Source organism: Carcharodon carcharias, chromosome 3 (genome assembly GCF_017639515.1).
Source record: "Carcharodon carcharias isolate sCarCar2 chromosome 3, sCarCar2.pri, whole genome shotgun sequence".
Classification (NCBI taxonomy): Eukaryota; Metazoa; Chordata; class Chondrichthyes; order Lamniformes; family Lamnidae; genus Carcharodon; species Carcharodon carcharias.
The window spans coordinates 170,087,901-170,103,721 of record NC_054469.1 but is presented as its reverse complement, the minus strand read 5'-3'; the positions used below and the strand labels follow the sequence as shown (position 1 = coordinate 170,103,721).

General features: G+C 43.1%; 1 protein-coding gene across 3 annotated transcripts in view; it reads right to left on the bottom strand.

The window, feature by feature from the left end:
• The window catches only part of LOC121275952 (lysophosphatidylcholine acyltransferase 1-like), a 209,783-nt gene that overhangs the window by 67,001 nt on the left and 126,961 nt on the right, over positions 1 to 15,821 (bottom strand). For all 3 annotated transcript variants that reach the window (XM_041183858.1, XM_041183859.1, XM_041183860.1), the window contains exons 4-5: positions 12,109 to 12,221; positions 9,165 to 9,225 (exon numbers count right to left, since the gene is read on the bottom strand). In XM_041183858.1, the coding sequence (XP_041039792.1) occupies positions 9,165 to 9,225; positions 12,109 to 12,221 (174 nt within the window). The remainder of the gene's footprint in view (positions 1 to 9,164; positions 9,226 to 12,108; positions 12,222 to 15,821) is intronic.

Below are 15,821 nucleotides of genomic sequence, written 5' to 3'. Positions count from 1 at the left end.
AATTGTGGAGGATGATCCTTTGAATGCAGAGGCTGGTGGGGTGATAAATGAGGACAAGGGGGACCCTATCATGTTTCTGGGAGGGAGGAGAAGGTGTGAGGGCAGATGCGCGGGAGATGGGCCGGACATGGTTGAGGGCCCTGTCAACGACCGTGGGTGGAAAACTTCGGTTAAGGAAGGAGGAGGACATGTCAGATGAACTGTTTTTGAAGGTAGTGTCATCAGAACAGATGCGACAGAGGCAAAGGAACTGAGAGAATGGGATGGAGTCCTTACAGGAAGCGGGGTGTGAGGAGCTGTAGTCGAGGTAGCTGTGGGAGTCGGTAGGCTTGTAATGGATATTGGTGGACAGTCTATCACCAGAGATTGAGACAGAGAGGTCAAGGATGGGAAGGGAAGTGTCAGAGATAGCTGCATTCGTTGCTCCCAATGCGGTCTCCTCTACATTGGAGAGACCAAACGTAAACTGGGCAACCGCTTTAAGGAACACCTGCGGTCTGTCCGCAAGAATGACCCAAACCTCCCTGTCGCTTGCCATTTTAACACTCCACCCTGCTCTCTTGCCCACATGTCTGTCCTTGGCTTGCTGCATTGTTCCAGTGAAGCCCAACGCAAACTGGAGGAACGGCACCTCATCTTCCGACTAGGCACTTTACAGCCTTCCGGACTGAATATTGAATTCAACAACTTCAGATCTTGAACTTCCTCCTCCATCCCCACCCCCTTTCTGTTTCTTCCCCCTTCCTTTTGTTTTTTCCAATAATTTATATAGATTTTTCTTTGCCCACCTATTTCCATTATTTTTAAATCTTTTATGCCCTGCTAGCCTTTCCACCCCACCCCCACTAGAGCCGTACCTTGAGTGCCCTACCATTCTTAATTAGCACACTCGTTTAGATAATATCACCATCTTCAACACCTCTGTGTTCTTTTGTCTGTGACATCTTTTGATTATCTGCTCCTATCACTGCTTGCTTGTCCCTACAACCACACTAACCACACCCTACCTTAAACCAGCTTATATTTCACCCCTCCCCTTAGATTCACTCAGTTCTGTTGAAGGGTCATGATGACTCGAAATGTCAACTCTTTTCTTCACCGCCGATGCTGCCAGACCTGCTGAGTTTTTCCAGGTAATTCTGTTTCTGTTTTGGATTTCCAGCATCCGCAGTTTTTTGTTTTTAAATCTTTTTATTATCTTGACCGAGATATAAAGATTGTTCAGGACACTGAAGATAAAACCTCTGGCTCTTCTTCAAAAAAGTGCCATGGAATCTTTTACCTCAGGGCTTCCCAAACTGGGGTCACGAGTTTTTAAGCAGCAATGTGAAGCTCAGCTGCAAGGCCCCTTTAAAACCTTGTTTTTTCTTCAATTTGTGGGTGTGGCCTAACAGATCTTTGAGGCCCAATTCCTGCTGCAAAAAAAGGCATGTGGTTTAGCCAAACTAGGTTTACAAAGTGTGCAGTTTATTCAGAACTTATGGGTGGGGGAAGGTTAGGTTTTAAATGAGCGGTTGCAGAGTTCTAGTGATTAAGTCAAGCATATGGGATTAAACTTCCTAATTACAGCCAAACATTACAAAAAACGTGTACTGTAAAGTGCAAAGAGAATGGCTGTATCTTTTAATTACAAAAGTAAACATTTTTGACCGTTGTATGTGACGCATATTCTGGTGTTGCCAAGGATGAGTCTGGCCACACTGCCGCAGAACCCTTCAAGTAGTTAGACCACCTATCCCTTATGGAAAAATTTATGCAGAGAAATATCTTTAACCACAAGCCCATCAGTCAGTCGTCTGCACGTAACATCCTAGAGACCCTGCAGGGAAGGCAGATGGTAGATCCTATCAAATGGTTCCTTGAGCAGACTGTCAAAATCATTTGGCAGAATGCCTCAAGCACCAAGACATAGCTTGGCTAGTGGTGAGAATGGCCCTGCCCGTCAGATCCTTCCTAGACGCATGGAGTCTCACCCCCTCCGTACGTTGCCCTTGAGGTGGCTGTGGTGGGGAAGAGACCATTTGTTCACCTCCTTGTGAAATGTGCCTTTGCAAAGAAGGTCTGGAGAGATATGCAGTGGCTTTTGTCCAGGTTCATCCCAAGCAGTTCCATGACATAGGCCTCTGCGCTCTACGGGCTGTTCCCAGGGACACACGCTGAGACAAACATCAACTGCTGCTGAAGGATCATCAACTCAGTGAAAGGTGCTCTTTGGTCTGCCTGAAACTTGCTGGTCTTCCAGTGCAAAGAGTTGTCCTCGACTGCATGTTGCAGACTGGCACATTCCAAGGTTCAGGACTACGTGTGGAGAAATGCACTGAAGCTTGGTGCAGCTGCCGCAGAGGCATAATGGGGAAGGTTGCTGTCTAAGACCATTCAGCCATAGTGTATTGAGGGGCTGGGGATTGTGTAGAAACCCCTCTGGCTGTATGACTCTCAGTGAATGTATACATTAAATATTACATGCATCACAATTGTATTGAAGCAGCTCAGAGTGCAACATGATCTCTGTGGATAGTTCAAATATCATTGCACTAGACTGACCATTTTGAAATGTTTTGTAATGTTGTTTTAGATATTTTATGAATAAAGTATATTTTTGCAAAAAATTGTTGCATAGCAGGAAAAAAATTATACCGGTATTAGGTGAAGCCCACCAACCCTTCACCCCACTCAGTAGCTGAAGGTCACTCACCTCCCTCCCCATCCCCCTCAACAATTCTCGTATCTCCCAAATTTTCACTCTGGGGTCATGTAGAGTCTAGGGCATTAAAATAGTGTCACACCAGGAAAACAATACGATCTCCTCACCCACACAGACTAAGCCTTCTAACTTTATCATTGCAGGCTTCTAGAAGCAAGATCCATCTTGCTCCCCTGGAGGAAATGGAAGATGATAGGGAGAGCCACTATGCTCCCTGGAAAAAGAGGACAGCGAGGAAGATGGCACTGCATCAGCTGCTACCACTGTCACAGGCACTAGCTCAGGGTCTGACAACTCAAATAACTTAAGAGGCAGCGGTAGAACTGTGGGATGCACAAGACACTGGTGGCAGCACTCACATTGAGCATAAGTGACACCAAAGGTGCCATCTTGCAGTGGAGGGGGGATGGTGCAAGGTACTGCAGATGCTGGAAATCAAATAAAAACAGAAAATGATGCTGGGAACACTCAGATTGCGCACAATCTGTGGAAAGTTGTAAACAGTTAAAATTTCAATCTTACAACCTTTCAACAGAAGTGGAACAAGCCAGTGGACAGGTACAGGTAAAAATTAAAAAGGCTAATAGGATTTTGGCTTTCATCTCAAGGAGGCTGGAAAACAAAGGGATAGAAGTCATCCTACAGTTGTATAAAGCTCTTGTGAGAAGGCACCTAGTCTGCATGCAGTTCTGGGCTCTGCACCTCAGGAAGATATACTGGCCTCAGAGGGGGACTGCAGCAGATTCACCAGAATGATACTAGGGACGAAAGGGTTCAATTCAAGAATAGACTAGATTTATATTCCCTTAAATTTGGAAGATTAAGAGGTGATTGAACTGAGGTTGAAATTATTAAAGGATTTAAGAGGGTAGACAGAACAAAGAGGCATTAATACTAGGGGCTAGACCATTCAGTAGTGATATCAGGAAAGATTTTCTCTGGAAAGTCACTGAGGCTAGGTTCATTAATAATTTCAAAACTGAGACTAATGGTTTTTTCTTTGAAGAAGAAATATGGAACTAAGGTGAACAGATGGATTTAAGATACAGAACTGCCATGATCTAATTAAATAGTGGAATAGACTCCAGGGGCTGAATGGCCAGAACCTGGTCCTGTAGGTGGAATCATCCCAGATTTGCACTACCTGTGGTAGCGGGCAGGAAAAAGGATGTTTTACCAGTTGGCCACAATGACGAGTTTTCACACTGTATTGACCCATTCCCGCCTAATTAATTATGCATTCCCGGGAAGCACACTGGGTCACTGGTGGGGCGTCCTCTGATTCATCCGCCCTGCCATCACCTCGGGCCTTCAGCAAACCGGGCACCATAATTAAAGGTTGCCCCTCCAAAGAGCTAGTACTCTTCAAGGAAGGAAGCTGCTGGGAACTGGTAGCTACCAAAGGGAAATATGCTGATGCCAGATTTAGCGACGCCTCCCTCGAGCGCCTACTAGATGTAGTGGAGGCCCATCGTGATGTCCTCTACTCCCGCTCCGGGCAAAGGCCAGCAAGCAAGGTCACCAATCCAGCATGGGGGGCAGTGAGAATGGTGCGCAGCACCAACGTCCTGCAAAAGAGGACAGAAGTCCAGTGCCGAAAGAGGATGAATGATCTCCCCCATTCTGCCAGGGTAAGTCACTTTTGTCACTTCCTCTGTTCTGCAGTCCCCTATCATGCACTAATTATCTCTCCTTGCTTTTGCAAGCACAACTGGGAGACAGCCGAGGGGGTCCACAGCCCAGGTCCTTCACTCAAATCCCAAAGACACCTCAGAAAAAGAATGTGATGACACCCTCATTGAAGACCTGTCACAGTGCTCACCCACACCCTCCACCAGCGCAGACACACACACCTCGGCGGGACCTAGCTTTTTAGTAGCCTCGGGGTCACAATCTGGTGAGCACATCACACTGTCTGATCCACAGCAGGCGGCAGTCGAGACTTCCCAAGTTTCCAGCACTCGGAGGACTGCTAGAGACCAGAAATCTGAGTTGAATCCGAGTCAGATGACGAACCTCTGGACTCGGTCATACTTCAGTTGCTGCAGCTGCAAGGCAAGCTCGGGAACATCAGGAAGGGATGTCATGTCCACTGTTCTCCTCAGGTTGCAAGGCATGATAGAGGAGTCCATCTGCCTTCAGTCAGAGGTGATAGTGCCAGCACGCCAATGTACAAAGGCCAACACTGATAGGATGGTAGTCATCATAGAGATGTTGGTCCAGGACATCACTTCTGCACTGCTGCATGGTCTGAGCTGCATCGCTGATGCCATAGTTGGCCTCCAACTGTACCAACACGAGAGGAGTGTGGGGCAGCTCGATCTCTCTCCAGCTTCCCCTTCTCCTTAAGGAGTCAGCCAGGGGCTCTCAGACACCCATAGGGAGGTGGATCTGCAGGTGCACACCCTGGGCCCTGCACCCTGGTGACTTCAGGAGTGGCCAGCCCATCAGAACTCCCCCTTCTCAAAACCCCAGCAGCTCCAGCTCCACAGGCCAAGGAAGGTGCCCACTGTTACGCAGCAGGACCCCGAAAGCAGGCCAGAGTCCTCCAGGTCTTGGTCCATCAAAGGACACCCGTCAAAGTCATCACAGAAAGGATGTAGCAGTCAGAAGTCTGCCTCCACTCCGCTGTGGGTGTTTGGGAAGATCAAGACGTAGTGGCAGGGTTAGGAAGGTTTAGAAGATGTAGTTGAACAGCTTGGGCATGGGCATTAATCACTTATACATAATGCTCACTATTATAAACAAACTCCTCAGAATGTCTCCTTGCCTATGGCTCCTTGTTATGATGAGCAGTGTTTGTGTTACTCAGATTTGAAACCTTGGTCCCTGCATAAGATAAAGGCAGGTGTCTCGGTCCAGCGCCTCTTCCCTATGCTTTGTGCAACCTTCCCAGCACACTGATGGTGTGTCTTCACAGTAACTAGTCACATCAGTCACACCTGCACCTCGATGGGGCTCATCACTGCTGTCAGAATCTCCTAGGCCAGCAGTACAAAATTCCATCATTCTCTGTGCTCTCTCAGCACCGCTGAGGTGCAGATGACCCTGTCTCATCAGCATCTGTATCCGGTGACAGTGGGGTCCTGAAGGGCTCAGCTCACGAAGGATGCCATAGGATAAGGAGAAGTGAAAGCTTCCCTGCTGCGTCGCCATGATATGTCCCTGTTCACAAAGCGCAAGCCATCTGCCATCAGACAGGAGTCGAGACATTCACATAAGTTATGTGACAATCTATGGAGTGAACCCACTGCATATCCTCATCATCCTACTGGAATGCAATGGATGCCCATAGTCCCTATATGCCCATGAGAGGAGCCTTATCACAGAAGATATCTGCGCTACCATCAGCCAGACAGGAGTCAAATGTTCACAGATGCAATGTGAGGAAGTATGGAGTCTCCTTACTGCACGTTGTCATCATCCTCCAGGAATCTAGCAGCTATGAAGACCACCCGAACGTGCCTGCCTCATTTGGCCAGTGCGTTGGCCTCATTGCCTTTAAGGAGCTCCTCACCTTCATCCCCATGGACATCCTTCATATCAGAGATGCATAGCTCCTCCATCTCTTCCTCAGCCAGCTCCTTTCCCCATTGCAGCTCCAGGTTGTGAAGGGCGCATCAGGCGACAACGATGCATGGACTGTATTGCAGGTCTCCACCAGATTGGTTCAGGTACCGGAACCTCATTTTCAACATCCTGACTGTTTGCTCCACCAAGTTGCAGGTTGCAGCATGAGCCTCGTTGTACCTCCTGTCTGCTGCATGGGCGTAGTCAGCCACGTTCCCTGGGGGTAGCTCTAGTCCCCGAGGAGCCAGCCCTGCAGCCTCTGTGGGCCCTGGAAGATGTCAGGGAACCGAGGCCTATTGAGAAAGCAGGAGTCATGCACACTCCCTGAAAACCGTGCGCAGACCTGTAGGATGCATTTGTGGTGGTCACACACCAGCTGAACATTCAGTGAGTGGAAGCCCTTACAGTTGACGTAGTTGATTGCTTGCTGCTTGGAGATCTGAGCGCCACGAGTGCAGTCAATGGCATGTGCACCTATGGGAAACCTGAGATCTGTGCAAATACAAGCGCTTTTGCTTCCTGGCTTTCCTGATCCCAGGTGAAATGCACAAAGTTGTGCCTTCGTGATTATGGCGTCCGTGATACCCTGGATGCATTTGCGTATGGAGGCTTGTGATATCCCACAGAGGTCACCCGAAAGGAGCCACTGGCATAAAAATTGAGTGCCATGGTCACTTTCATAGCCACTGGCAGTGGATGCCCTCAATGTTCTTGTGGTGCCAATCCTGCAGCGGGTGGCAGATGTGACTGACCAGTTCCCTGGACATGCTCAGTCTTTGATGACGCTGGTTCTCGGTCATCTGCATGAATGAGAGGCGGCGTCCATAGACCCTGGGTCTAGCTCGGTGGCCGGCCAGCAACGGCTCACTGTGGCTCTTTAGTGGCACGTGCATCCCCAGCTGCCCCTTCTTCTTGAGGGTGCTGCTCTTCCCCCTGTCCAGCCAGGCACCTCCGTCACTCTCTTCTCCTTCCTCTCTGCTCCCTGTAAGCCATGAGGCATCCAGCTAGGTCACCCGGCTCAATGCTCCTCTTGTACTCCTCCTGCAGAATCAAGCGTGGGTTAACATGAGTGTACTAAAGAACCTCTCTTGGTTAAGTCTGAAGGCTCGTTAACTTATTCCAGAGTGCTGGCCACCACTTGGATGGTCAGAGTTTAAGGCACTTCATGGCGGCTCGAAACCCCACCCACCTTTGCCCCACTCCACCTGACTAACTGGCGGCAGTTTTGCCCATTGGACTGCATGCTGTGCTCTCAGCTCAGTTTCAGGCATTCTCCTAACCCGCACTGCAAGGCTGCACTGTTAATTTGAACCATGGGGGAGACTGGTCCAAACCTGAATGATGACATTGCAAGGGGTTGTGAACGCCTCCACCAAATGACTGCTACATGGCCAGACTTCACAAGGAGACTGTACAACTTGCCCAATTGTTCTGCAGTCCACTAAAACACTCATTAGCTTACAGTGTGTCTGAAGGGTAAAAAGCTCTGGAGCATTTGGTGGCACTTTCATACCTCTGCGTTGTTTGACTGGGCAGTTGAGTTAGAGGTCCGACTCCAAGCCTGTCAACGTGGCTGCGTCTGGACTGCGGAGGAATGGTCATTTTATACAAGGTTTCCCTAATGCGTGGCTACTTCCCTCCCCGACCCCGGCATGTGCTTGTTGTGCACTACTGTCAAGACAGGCTGCCTTGCCCCTCCAACTCACATCAGATACACTGCAGACCTTCCAGCAGCCCCCCCGACCCAACCTCAGTGCAGCCCTTTCACCCCTGAACTCGACTCTCAGTGTGCTGCCTTGCCCCCACAACTCAACCTAACTGCAGTGCAGCCCTTACCCTGGCACCATCAGACAGCTGGGAAAAAGCAACTTGCCTCTGCTCTCACCTGAATGCGCAATGCCTCACCTTTAAGTCCAATGGGCATCCCTTGCGAGCACTGTGCAACATTAGTGTGCACACACCTCCAAGTTTTCCTTGAAGTTTAGCTCACCATTTGCATGTGCACGCCTTTTAAATGCTGCTGTGAAACATGTCGGCATGGTGCCCAGATGATCCAGTGTGGGAGGATGATTTTGGCCAGCAGGGCCTATAATGATATGCAGATGTATTAAAATGACGTTCCTGATGTCCGGTGGTGGGAAACATGGCCCGTCATTGACAGTCGGAGTGGAAGATCGTAAACTGGTTTCACAACGTTGTGAAACCAATTTTTGGCCTTCCTGCCATATTGTCCGCTCACACCCGTCATGATGCCTGCGCCAATGGGGACAGAAAATTCCAGCTTATGTTTCAGTGGATAAATAAAGAGGTTACAAACAGGAATTTTATCTTTAGGTAGAAGCGTACGAATTTGTGTATTGAGTCTTTCAGTTCCACTTGCTGTTAAACTGCTCTGAAATAGAAAGCGGGTGGTTTTCACAGCTTTGGAGTTCCTAAGACACCACTGCTTCTTGAAGTAGCTCCACAAAATAAAACGGCCAGGGAACACTAGTATTTACAAAACCGCTTCAAACCAAGAGCATCACCAAATACAGATAAACTGTGGACTTCATAAACAAAAAAAGACTTCCAATTTAGGATTTATAAAATGAGTTCAGTTTTGTGTTAATATGCAAAATACGTTTCCAAAAAAACTCAAGTTAATATGTATTAATTTATGCCGATGTGGTACTCCTAATTATTCATCTCAATTTTTTCTACCAATAGTGACAGAATTGTAATCAGTAATATTTCAATCTAGTGTTAAACAAATTGAAACATCCTCTCCAGTCACTTTCCAAAAATGAAACTGCTGAGTGATTCACAATTCAAGCAGTCACATTTTAAATATTGTATTTACCCATTATGCTTTACTAAAATTGTACTGATTAAAATGAAATTATAGCCTTACCAGGTTTGAAGGTGATCAAACAGGATCTATTAGTACACGTACCCTCTGGAAATATCATTACCTAGAATTAAGATCATGAACCATTCAACTGAATGTATACATCATTTCTTTAACAACCAGCTCTTTAAAAATGAAAGTACCACAATCACATATGTGGTACTCACTATTATATATGTGTATTTAATATTTTAAAAAATGTTAAGCATATTGTAAGTTGAAAACGTTTCCAAAATACACATCAAAAAAACGGTTAGCAGGATACTTCACAATAAAACTGAAGCATCCTTCAACAAAAAGGTAACAGTTTAGGAGAAGGGTGGTCCAGTAATTTAGCTTCTCTCTCCCCCCCCCACTCCCCGGCCCCTTAAACAGCTTATATTTCACCCCTCTCCTATTTTTACTTAGTTCTGTTGAAGGGTCATGAGGACTCGAAACGTCAACTGTACTCTTCTCCGCCGATGCTGCCAGACCTGCTGAGTTTTTCCAGGTATTTTTTTTTTTCAATAATTTAGCATCCTGGCCTCTAGAGAGCAGATTTAAGTTTAGCCAAAAACAGATGGCCATACCAATTTCCATTCTTGGGTTGTTGCTCAAATTCATTTTAGGCAGGAACCAGTTCCTTGTAGATATAAACTCAGAAGGCTCTCTGCTCATCTCAGAGAGATTTTAATACATTTGTTTTGGAGAAGGACAACACACAGATGAAGCAAAAGATACCTAAGATTAAGAAGGCAAAGCAGAGGAAGCCCTGCTCTACATTTGGTCATGCTATATATTACATTTAAGCATGCCAAACCTAGGGCTCTTTGGTACTTACAGCAGATGTCTAATATGGGAGAATGACCAAGAGCACAAAAGTACATCATAATTACTAAGGAACTTTTTCACAGAGTTATAAACTTATACATCTTACAGCCAAATGTGACAAAAATGAAACATTTTATGGAATCGTTCTTTGTCACATTTTATATATATATATATATATATATATATATAGTGTTTAAAAAAAGAGGTTCATCAAAAAAAGGTACAGCTTGTTTTAATAAAATAAATCCAGAATATATGTGGTGTGTCTGGCCAGATATCAAAGGGAGGAAGCAAACTGCATTCAATTCAAATGCAAGCACCTAGCATGTTTTATTTGTGTTTACAGTTTGAGACAATTTCTTCAGTTCTACTTTTTTAGAAAATATAATTGTTCTCAACCTATACTTCTCCAATTAAGTAATCTGCCTATAGCCAGAGAGAAAATTAGCTCAAAAGACACTGTAGTCAGTCAGCAAAGTAAACCTGTGTAAAGATCAATATCCAGGGACCTTAGTCTGGGCCAATTTGCACTGCAGTTCAACACAGTCACTATGATTGGCATTTTTTATATTTCAAGGTAGGAATGTTAAACTTGTATTTATTGCAACTTTAGTGTGCCACTCCTTCAGTCCAGTTCATTAAATCTCTGGCAAACTTTAACCTAAGCCATGGTCTAGCAAAGTAGTTTCTACTTTTCAACATCAAGGAAGGTCATATATGTATCCAGTGAGCCATACTACAATAAAGAGGATTCTCAGTCTGACCTCTAGGTTTATTGGAAGCTACCCAACTGTTGGGCAGGTAAAGGCACATTCTAGTTCAACTGGATCAATGATTTGCCCGGGGGACTCGGTACTTATCTCTGGAAGAAGTCTAAGATGTTACATTTTCTATCTACAATCAATGCTCAAAAACTGAACACCTTCAATATAATTTACATATACTGACTGCTGCAGTAAAGATGTTCTTCTAAAGCCTTCTGATGAGACTATCAAACATAGAAAATGAAGCGATTTTTAAAGAAAAAAGCAAAATACTGCAGATTCTGGAAATCTGAAATAAAAACAGACGACGCTGGAAAAACTCAGCAGGTCCGGCATCAGCTGTGGAGAGAGAAACGGAGTTAACAGTTTGAATCTTCTTCAGATTTTTAATGAGACTCCTCATCCCCATTTCTGTAACTCCCTCTACTTGGTTATATCATTTAACCAAATAGTAACACTTCCCTTACAGCACCAAAAGGTCAACATATTCTGTGATCCAACATATTGTTGGTTTTAAATAGTGAAATCCAAACAAAGTCTGAATAATCTTGGTGTCCAAATAATTTAAAACAAATACTATAGACTTCTTGGATTCTAAAGTCAAATGTTCCAGGAATTCAATATGGTGCTTGAGGGATGTATTTAATGCAGCAGTCTGAGACCTGCAGTTGTAGAATGATTTTCAGCCAGGCAGTCTCTTGTTTACAGAGAAAATCTGCAATATAAACAGCAAATAATGGAAATACACAGCAAGCCAGGTAATTTCTGTAAAGATAAATTCTAAGTTAAAGCTGCGGACATTTATCCTTGATCAGAAATGCAATCATGCAATGCTATGCCCATGGCAACCAAAATTTAAGTGTTTTGGAAAAAAAGATTTAAAACCAACTATGTAGGTAGTTAAAAAATAAATTTCTAAGAGCACTTTTGACACTGCACTAGAGATACTTTTCACATGGCATTAAACCAAACCAGTGTGAGACAACCTGCCTTTAAAGGAAGTTAGGTTAGTTCCCAACTCTGGACTTGTATTGCAACTTATTTCAATGAAACCATTTTCTAGCAGCTTAAAGTTGTAATAACTGCATCTTATGCTCATGAAGAGCATATCTTAAAACGTGCTTCCATAAGAAGTTGAAAGAAAATATCAAGCTTCTAATACCCAAGATTAAAAAGAAAACTGATTCCTAGAATAGAGAAACGTATCTTGGTATTTCACATGCACAATTCACCTAGCTTTCTTTTCTAGACATTGCCCAACCAGTCGTGTATTTCCAATTTATTTTATATATTTCTTCACATCACGTATACACACACATAGCAGCTTAGTAAACTTAAGCATTGGCATAAACTTAAACAAAATAAAAATTCACCTGTGGCCATCTGCCATTAGACAGAGCTCTTTGCTTTATTTCTTCAACTGTTTTCCGGCGAGAATACTGATCTGAGCGAGACACTAAGACTGGCTGAATGTACTTGATTAAGGCTGGTGGAAAAAATGTCACAAAACTTAATTAAACAAAAGCATGAGGATCTTGTGCATCATGGTGCTATCCACCATGGAATAATTAAAAATTGACAAGTAGTGTAATGTCAAGATTTTAATTGCATATTTTTGAGCAAATTGTAATCAGGGATATCACAATGTCACACTTGACAAGGATATTGCTCCTTATTGTAATAGCCATTTTGCTCACATCATGCAGTCATGAATATATTATTACCAAAAACAACATTGGACGCTACTGAAGTTGTTTCCTGGTTCTGTACATCTTGCACCAGGTGCCATTCTCTGATGAAGCAGTTAGATCCCCAGAATCATATAAGTTTATAAGACAGCAAATAGGACTAGGTTTGTGGGTAGTAGTTTTATCATAGTAATGGTACATACTCCAAAACACCATTCCCTTTAAAGAAAATCAACTTAAGATCAACTCAAATTTGTTTGATGTTAGATTGCATTCCTGCAATCATAGTTGAGAACAAGCGAAGGAAGGCACTCAGTACAGCGCATACCCCCGTCACAGTGTGTTAACTCAACATTATTGCAATTACACAGTTCTTCCTGGAGATTTTTTTCCCTGCCTGGTTGATGGGCTGTGAAAGAAATAATTATTAAAACTTTTCACCACTGAGGAGGCTTCAGGCTAATCCACATGCAACAACTGCACTGAAAACTCTGCTCACATTTTAACAGCTGTGACAATTTCCTCCATAGCAGCTGAGACAATCCACAACATTCAAAATCAAACAATATATTAAATAAAATAACACGTTATTATTTTAAAAAAAATATGCCCCATCTCCCAATATTAAAGGAGCCTTTAAAAAAAATTCCAGGGTCTGGGTCCACATCTTCAACTTAAACTATTTCATTCTTCCTTGGGCCATACCCTGTGTACCAACTTTTGTTGAAATCTGTCCATTAGTTTTTGAGATACTTTGTTGTGGGAGACTAAAAAAAAGCAGCAAAAACATTACCTCCACCCAGCTACAGTGGTTGAAGTAATGAAACAGCAGCGTTGTTACTCTATCCCTATTTCATAGTCTAGTGCTCTGTCATTAGTGAATGGTATGGTCTCAGCTACCAAAGGTGACACTCATAATTGCTTTTTCATATTTTACTGAGCTATTCAGATTACCCTTAGGCCACAATTTATATCTTCCCAGTTGCTGGTGAGGAAAAAGGAAGAAAGGGAAGTGAATATTTGGCATAAGAATTAGAAAATCTCTCCAGCTGCTTAAGAATGGTCCCACTGAGTTTCACTGTTCCTGAAAACCTGTGATTTTTGACCATTATTCAGATCCAAAACTTTCCAGCCAACAGCAATGGTCTTAAATGAGTTAACGGGCAGAAAGCCTGGGTTTTCTTTCAGAAGGTTACTTGACTTTAATAACCTGTACTTCATCTTATATGTAAACAGTGAACCCTAACCATTTCAGACAGCTTTGGGTAATTATGTATATGTTCAAATTTTTGATGTGCGAGATATTATCTGTTTTAACATAAGGCATCCTTATTCATGTAGGGCAAACATTCCCCACACCATTATAAATTCTCCTGTCTCTGCCTGAAATGCATAGAGTAACCCAGCATAGAGTGACCCATCATTGAAATCTTGGGTGTTAGAGATCTCATCGGATAGTGATTTGAAAATCCAATCACATGGGCCTGTTATTTTACTGGAAGTTAAATGCAACATAGAAAATGCAATGTCCTCCACTGTCCTTTCAGAACATAGGAACTAGGTCGAGCTAACTTCCTCATTCAACTATATCACGGCTGAACTACCTCAATGTCATTTTCCTGCATGGTGCAGGTAGTTCTAGGTAGTTCTGTTGAAGTGTCATGAGGACTCAAAACGTCAACTCTTTTCTTCTCCGCCGATGCTGCCAGACCTGCTGAGTTTTTCCAGGTAATTCTGTTTTTGTTTTGGATTTCCAGCATCTGCAGTTTTTTTGTTTTTACCTTTTAATATGTTTTTCCAATCTACCACAGTCAACTTGTCCCTCATACCTTCACTGATCCCTTTGTTTAGGGCTCCCCCACTGGAAATTTCCCTGAATTCTGGTGTCGGCTTTTGACCTCATCTAATTTACAAGATCCACTCACTACAAATTCTGTGATCCACCTGCATCTCAATGCTACGGCAATAGTATTGTGAATAAGGATTTATTTTTAAGTGCTTTATGATATTTTGCCATATTGAAAGATTGAATATAATGCAAGCTGTTTTTTGGATTGATGTAGCTCTGCACATTAGATAGCTCAGATGACAAGATGTCCTCAGTTTACTTATTGTACTTTGGCGTAACAACAGAGCCAAATATAATTTAGAAAAAGAACACTTTCAAAGCATTGCAATAATCATGGAAAAAATTACCATAGATCTGCAAAGCCAAATTTAAAAAGAAACTGAAAATAATGAGAGAATTTGACTTGAACTGTTAATCTGCTTCCCTCTTTCAGATGTTTTAGTTCACTGTCTATTTCCAATTTCTTTTTATTTTAATGGATCTTTAATTTGGGCTGAATAATCATTCTCATTAAAAAGGCATGTCGTATATTTCATAGTAACCTGTTGTCACATTGAACCAACTCTAGTTCAATTCTGTTCTGTTGGCGCAGTTAATACATAAAAGACAAAAACTACAGTTCAGCATTTGTTTTGTTACTGCAATGTTAGTGTTCTCCTGTAAAATTAGATCTGAATGATTAAATCACCAAAATGCAAGCAGAAATGTGTTACACTCATAATGATGGCTTTAATCCACCAGGCTAGTCAGTCAATGAAACAATACAAAGTATTCACAGTTCAAAAACAGACTATTTGGCCCAATAGGTCCATGCCAGTATTTATGCTACAGATAAGCCTTCTCCCACCCCACTATATCTAACCTAGTCAACACACCCTTCTATTTCTTTCTCCTGCATTCGCTTACCTAACTTCCCTCTAAATGCATCTGCACCATTCATCTCAACTACACTTCATTGTAGTGAGTTCCACATTTTCACCACTCGCTGGGAAAATAAGTTTTTCCTGAAACTTCTGAACTTTTTTTTAGTGAGTATCATATTCATGGCCTGGAGTTCTGGTCTCGCCTAGAAATCAGTACATGTTCTCCTAGTCTACCCTATTAAACAATTTCAAAATTTGAATGATGTCACCACTAAGGTTTTCTCTTAACGGGTAAAAAAAGTATTTCCTGATGCGTATAAACTCAGTTGTTTAACATTCTAGGAAATTTTTTTTACACTTTCTCCAGTGCTTCGATACACTTTTTATAAATATGGAGAGAAGGACTGGTCACGTTACTTCAAATATTCTCTAACCAAGGCTCTAGACAGATTTAAAATAACTTGTCTGCTTTTCAATTTTATCCCTAATCTGAGTTTTGTTGTTAATTTTTTTTTGATTCCCATCACTACCCTTAGTGAAGTGTGTATCTTTGCCCCCAGATCTCAGACACTTATTTTCCAAGGAGTATTTGGCTTCTGCATTTTCCTACCAAAAATGTACTGCATCACACTTTACCTTTTTGAAACTCATTTGGCAAATGTGCACACATTCTCCAAGTTTATTAA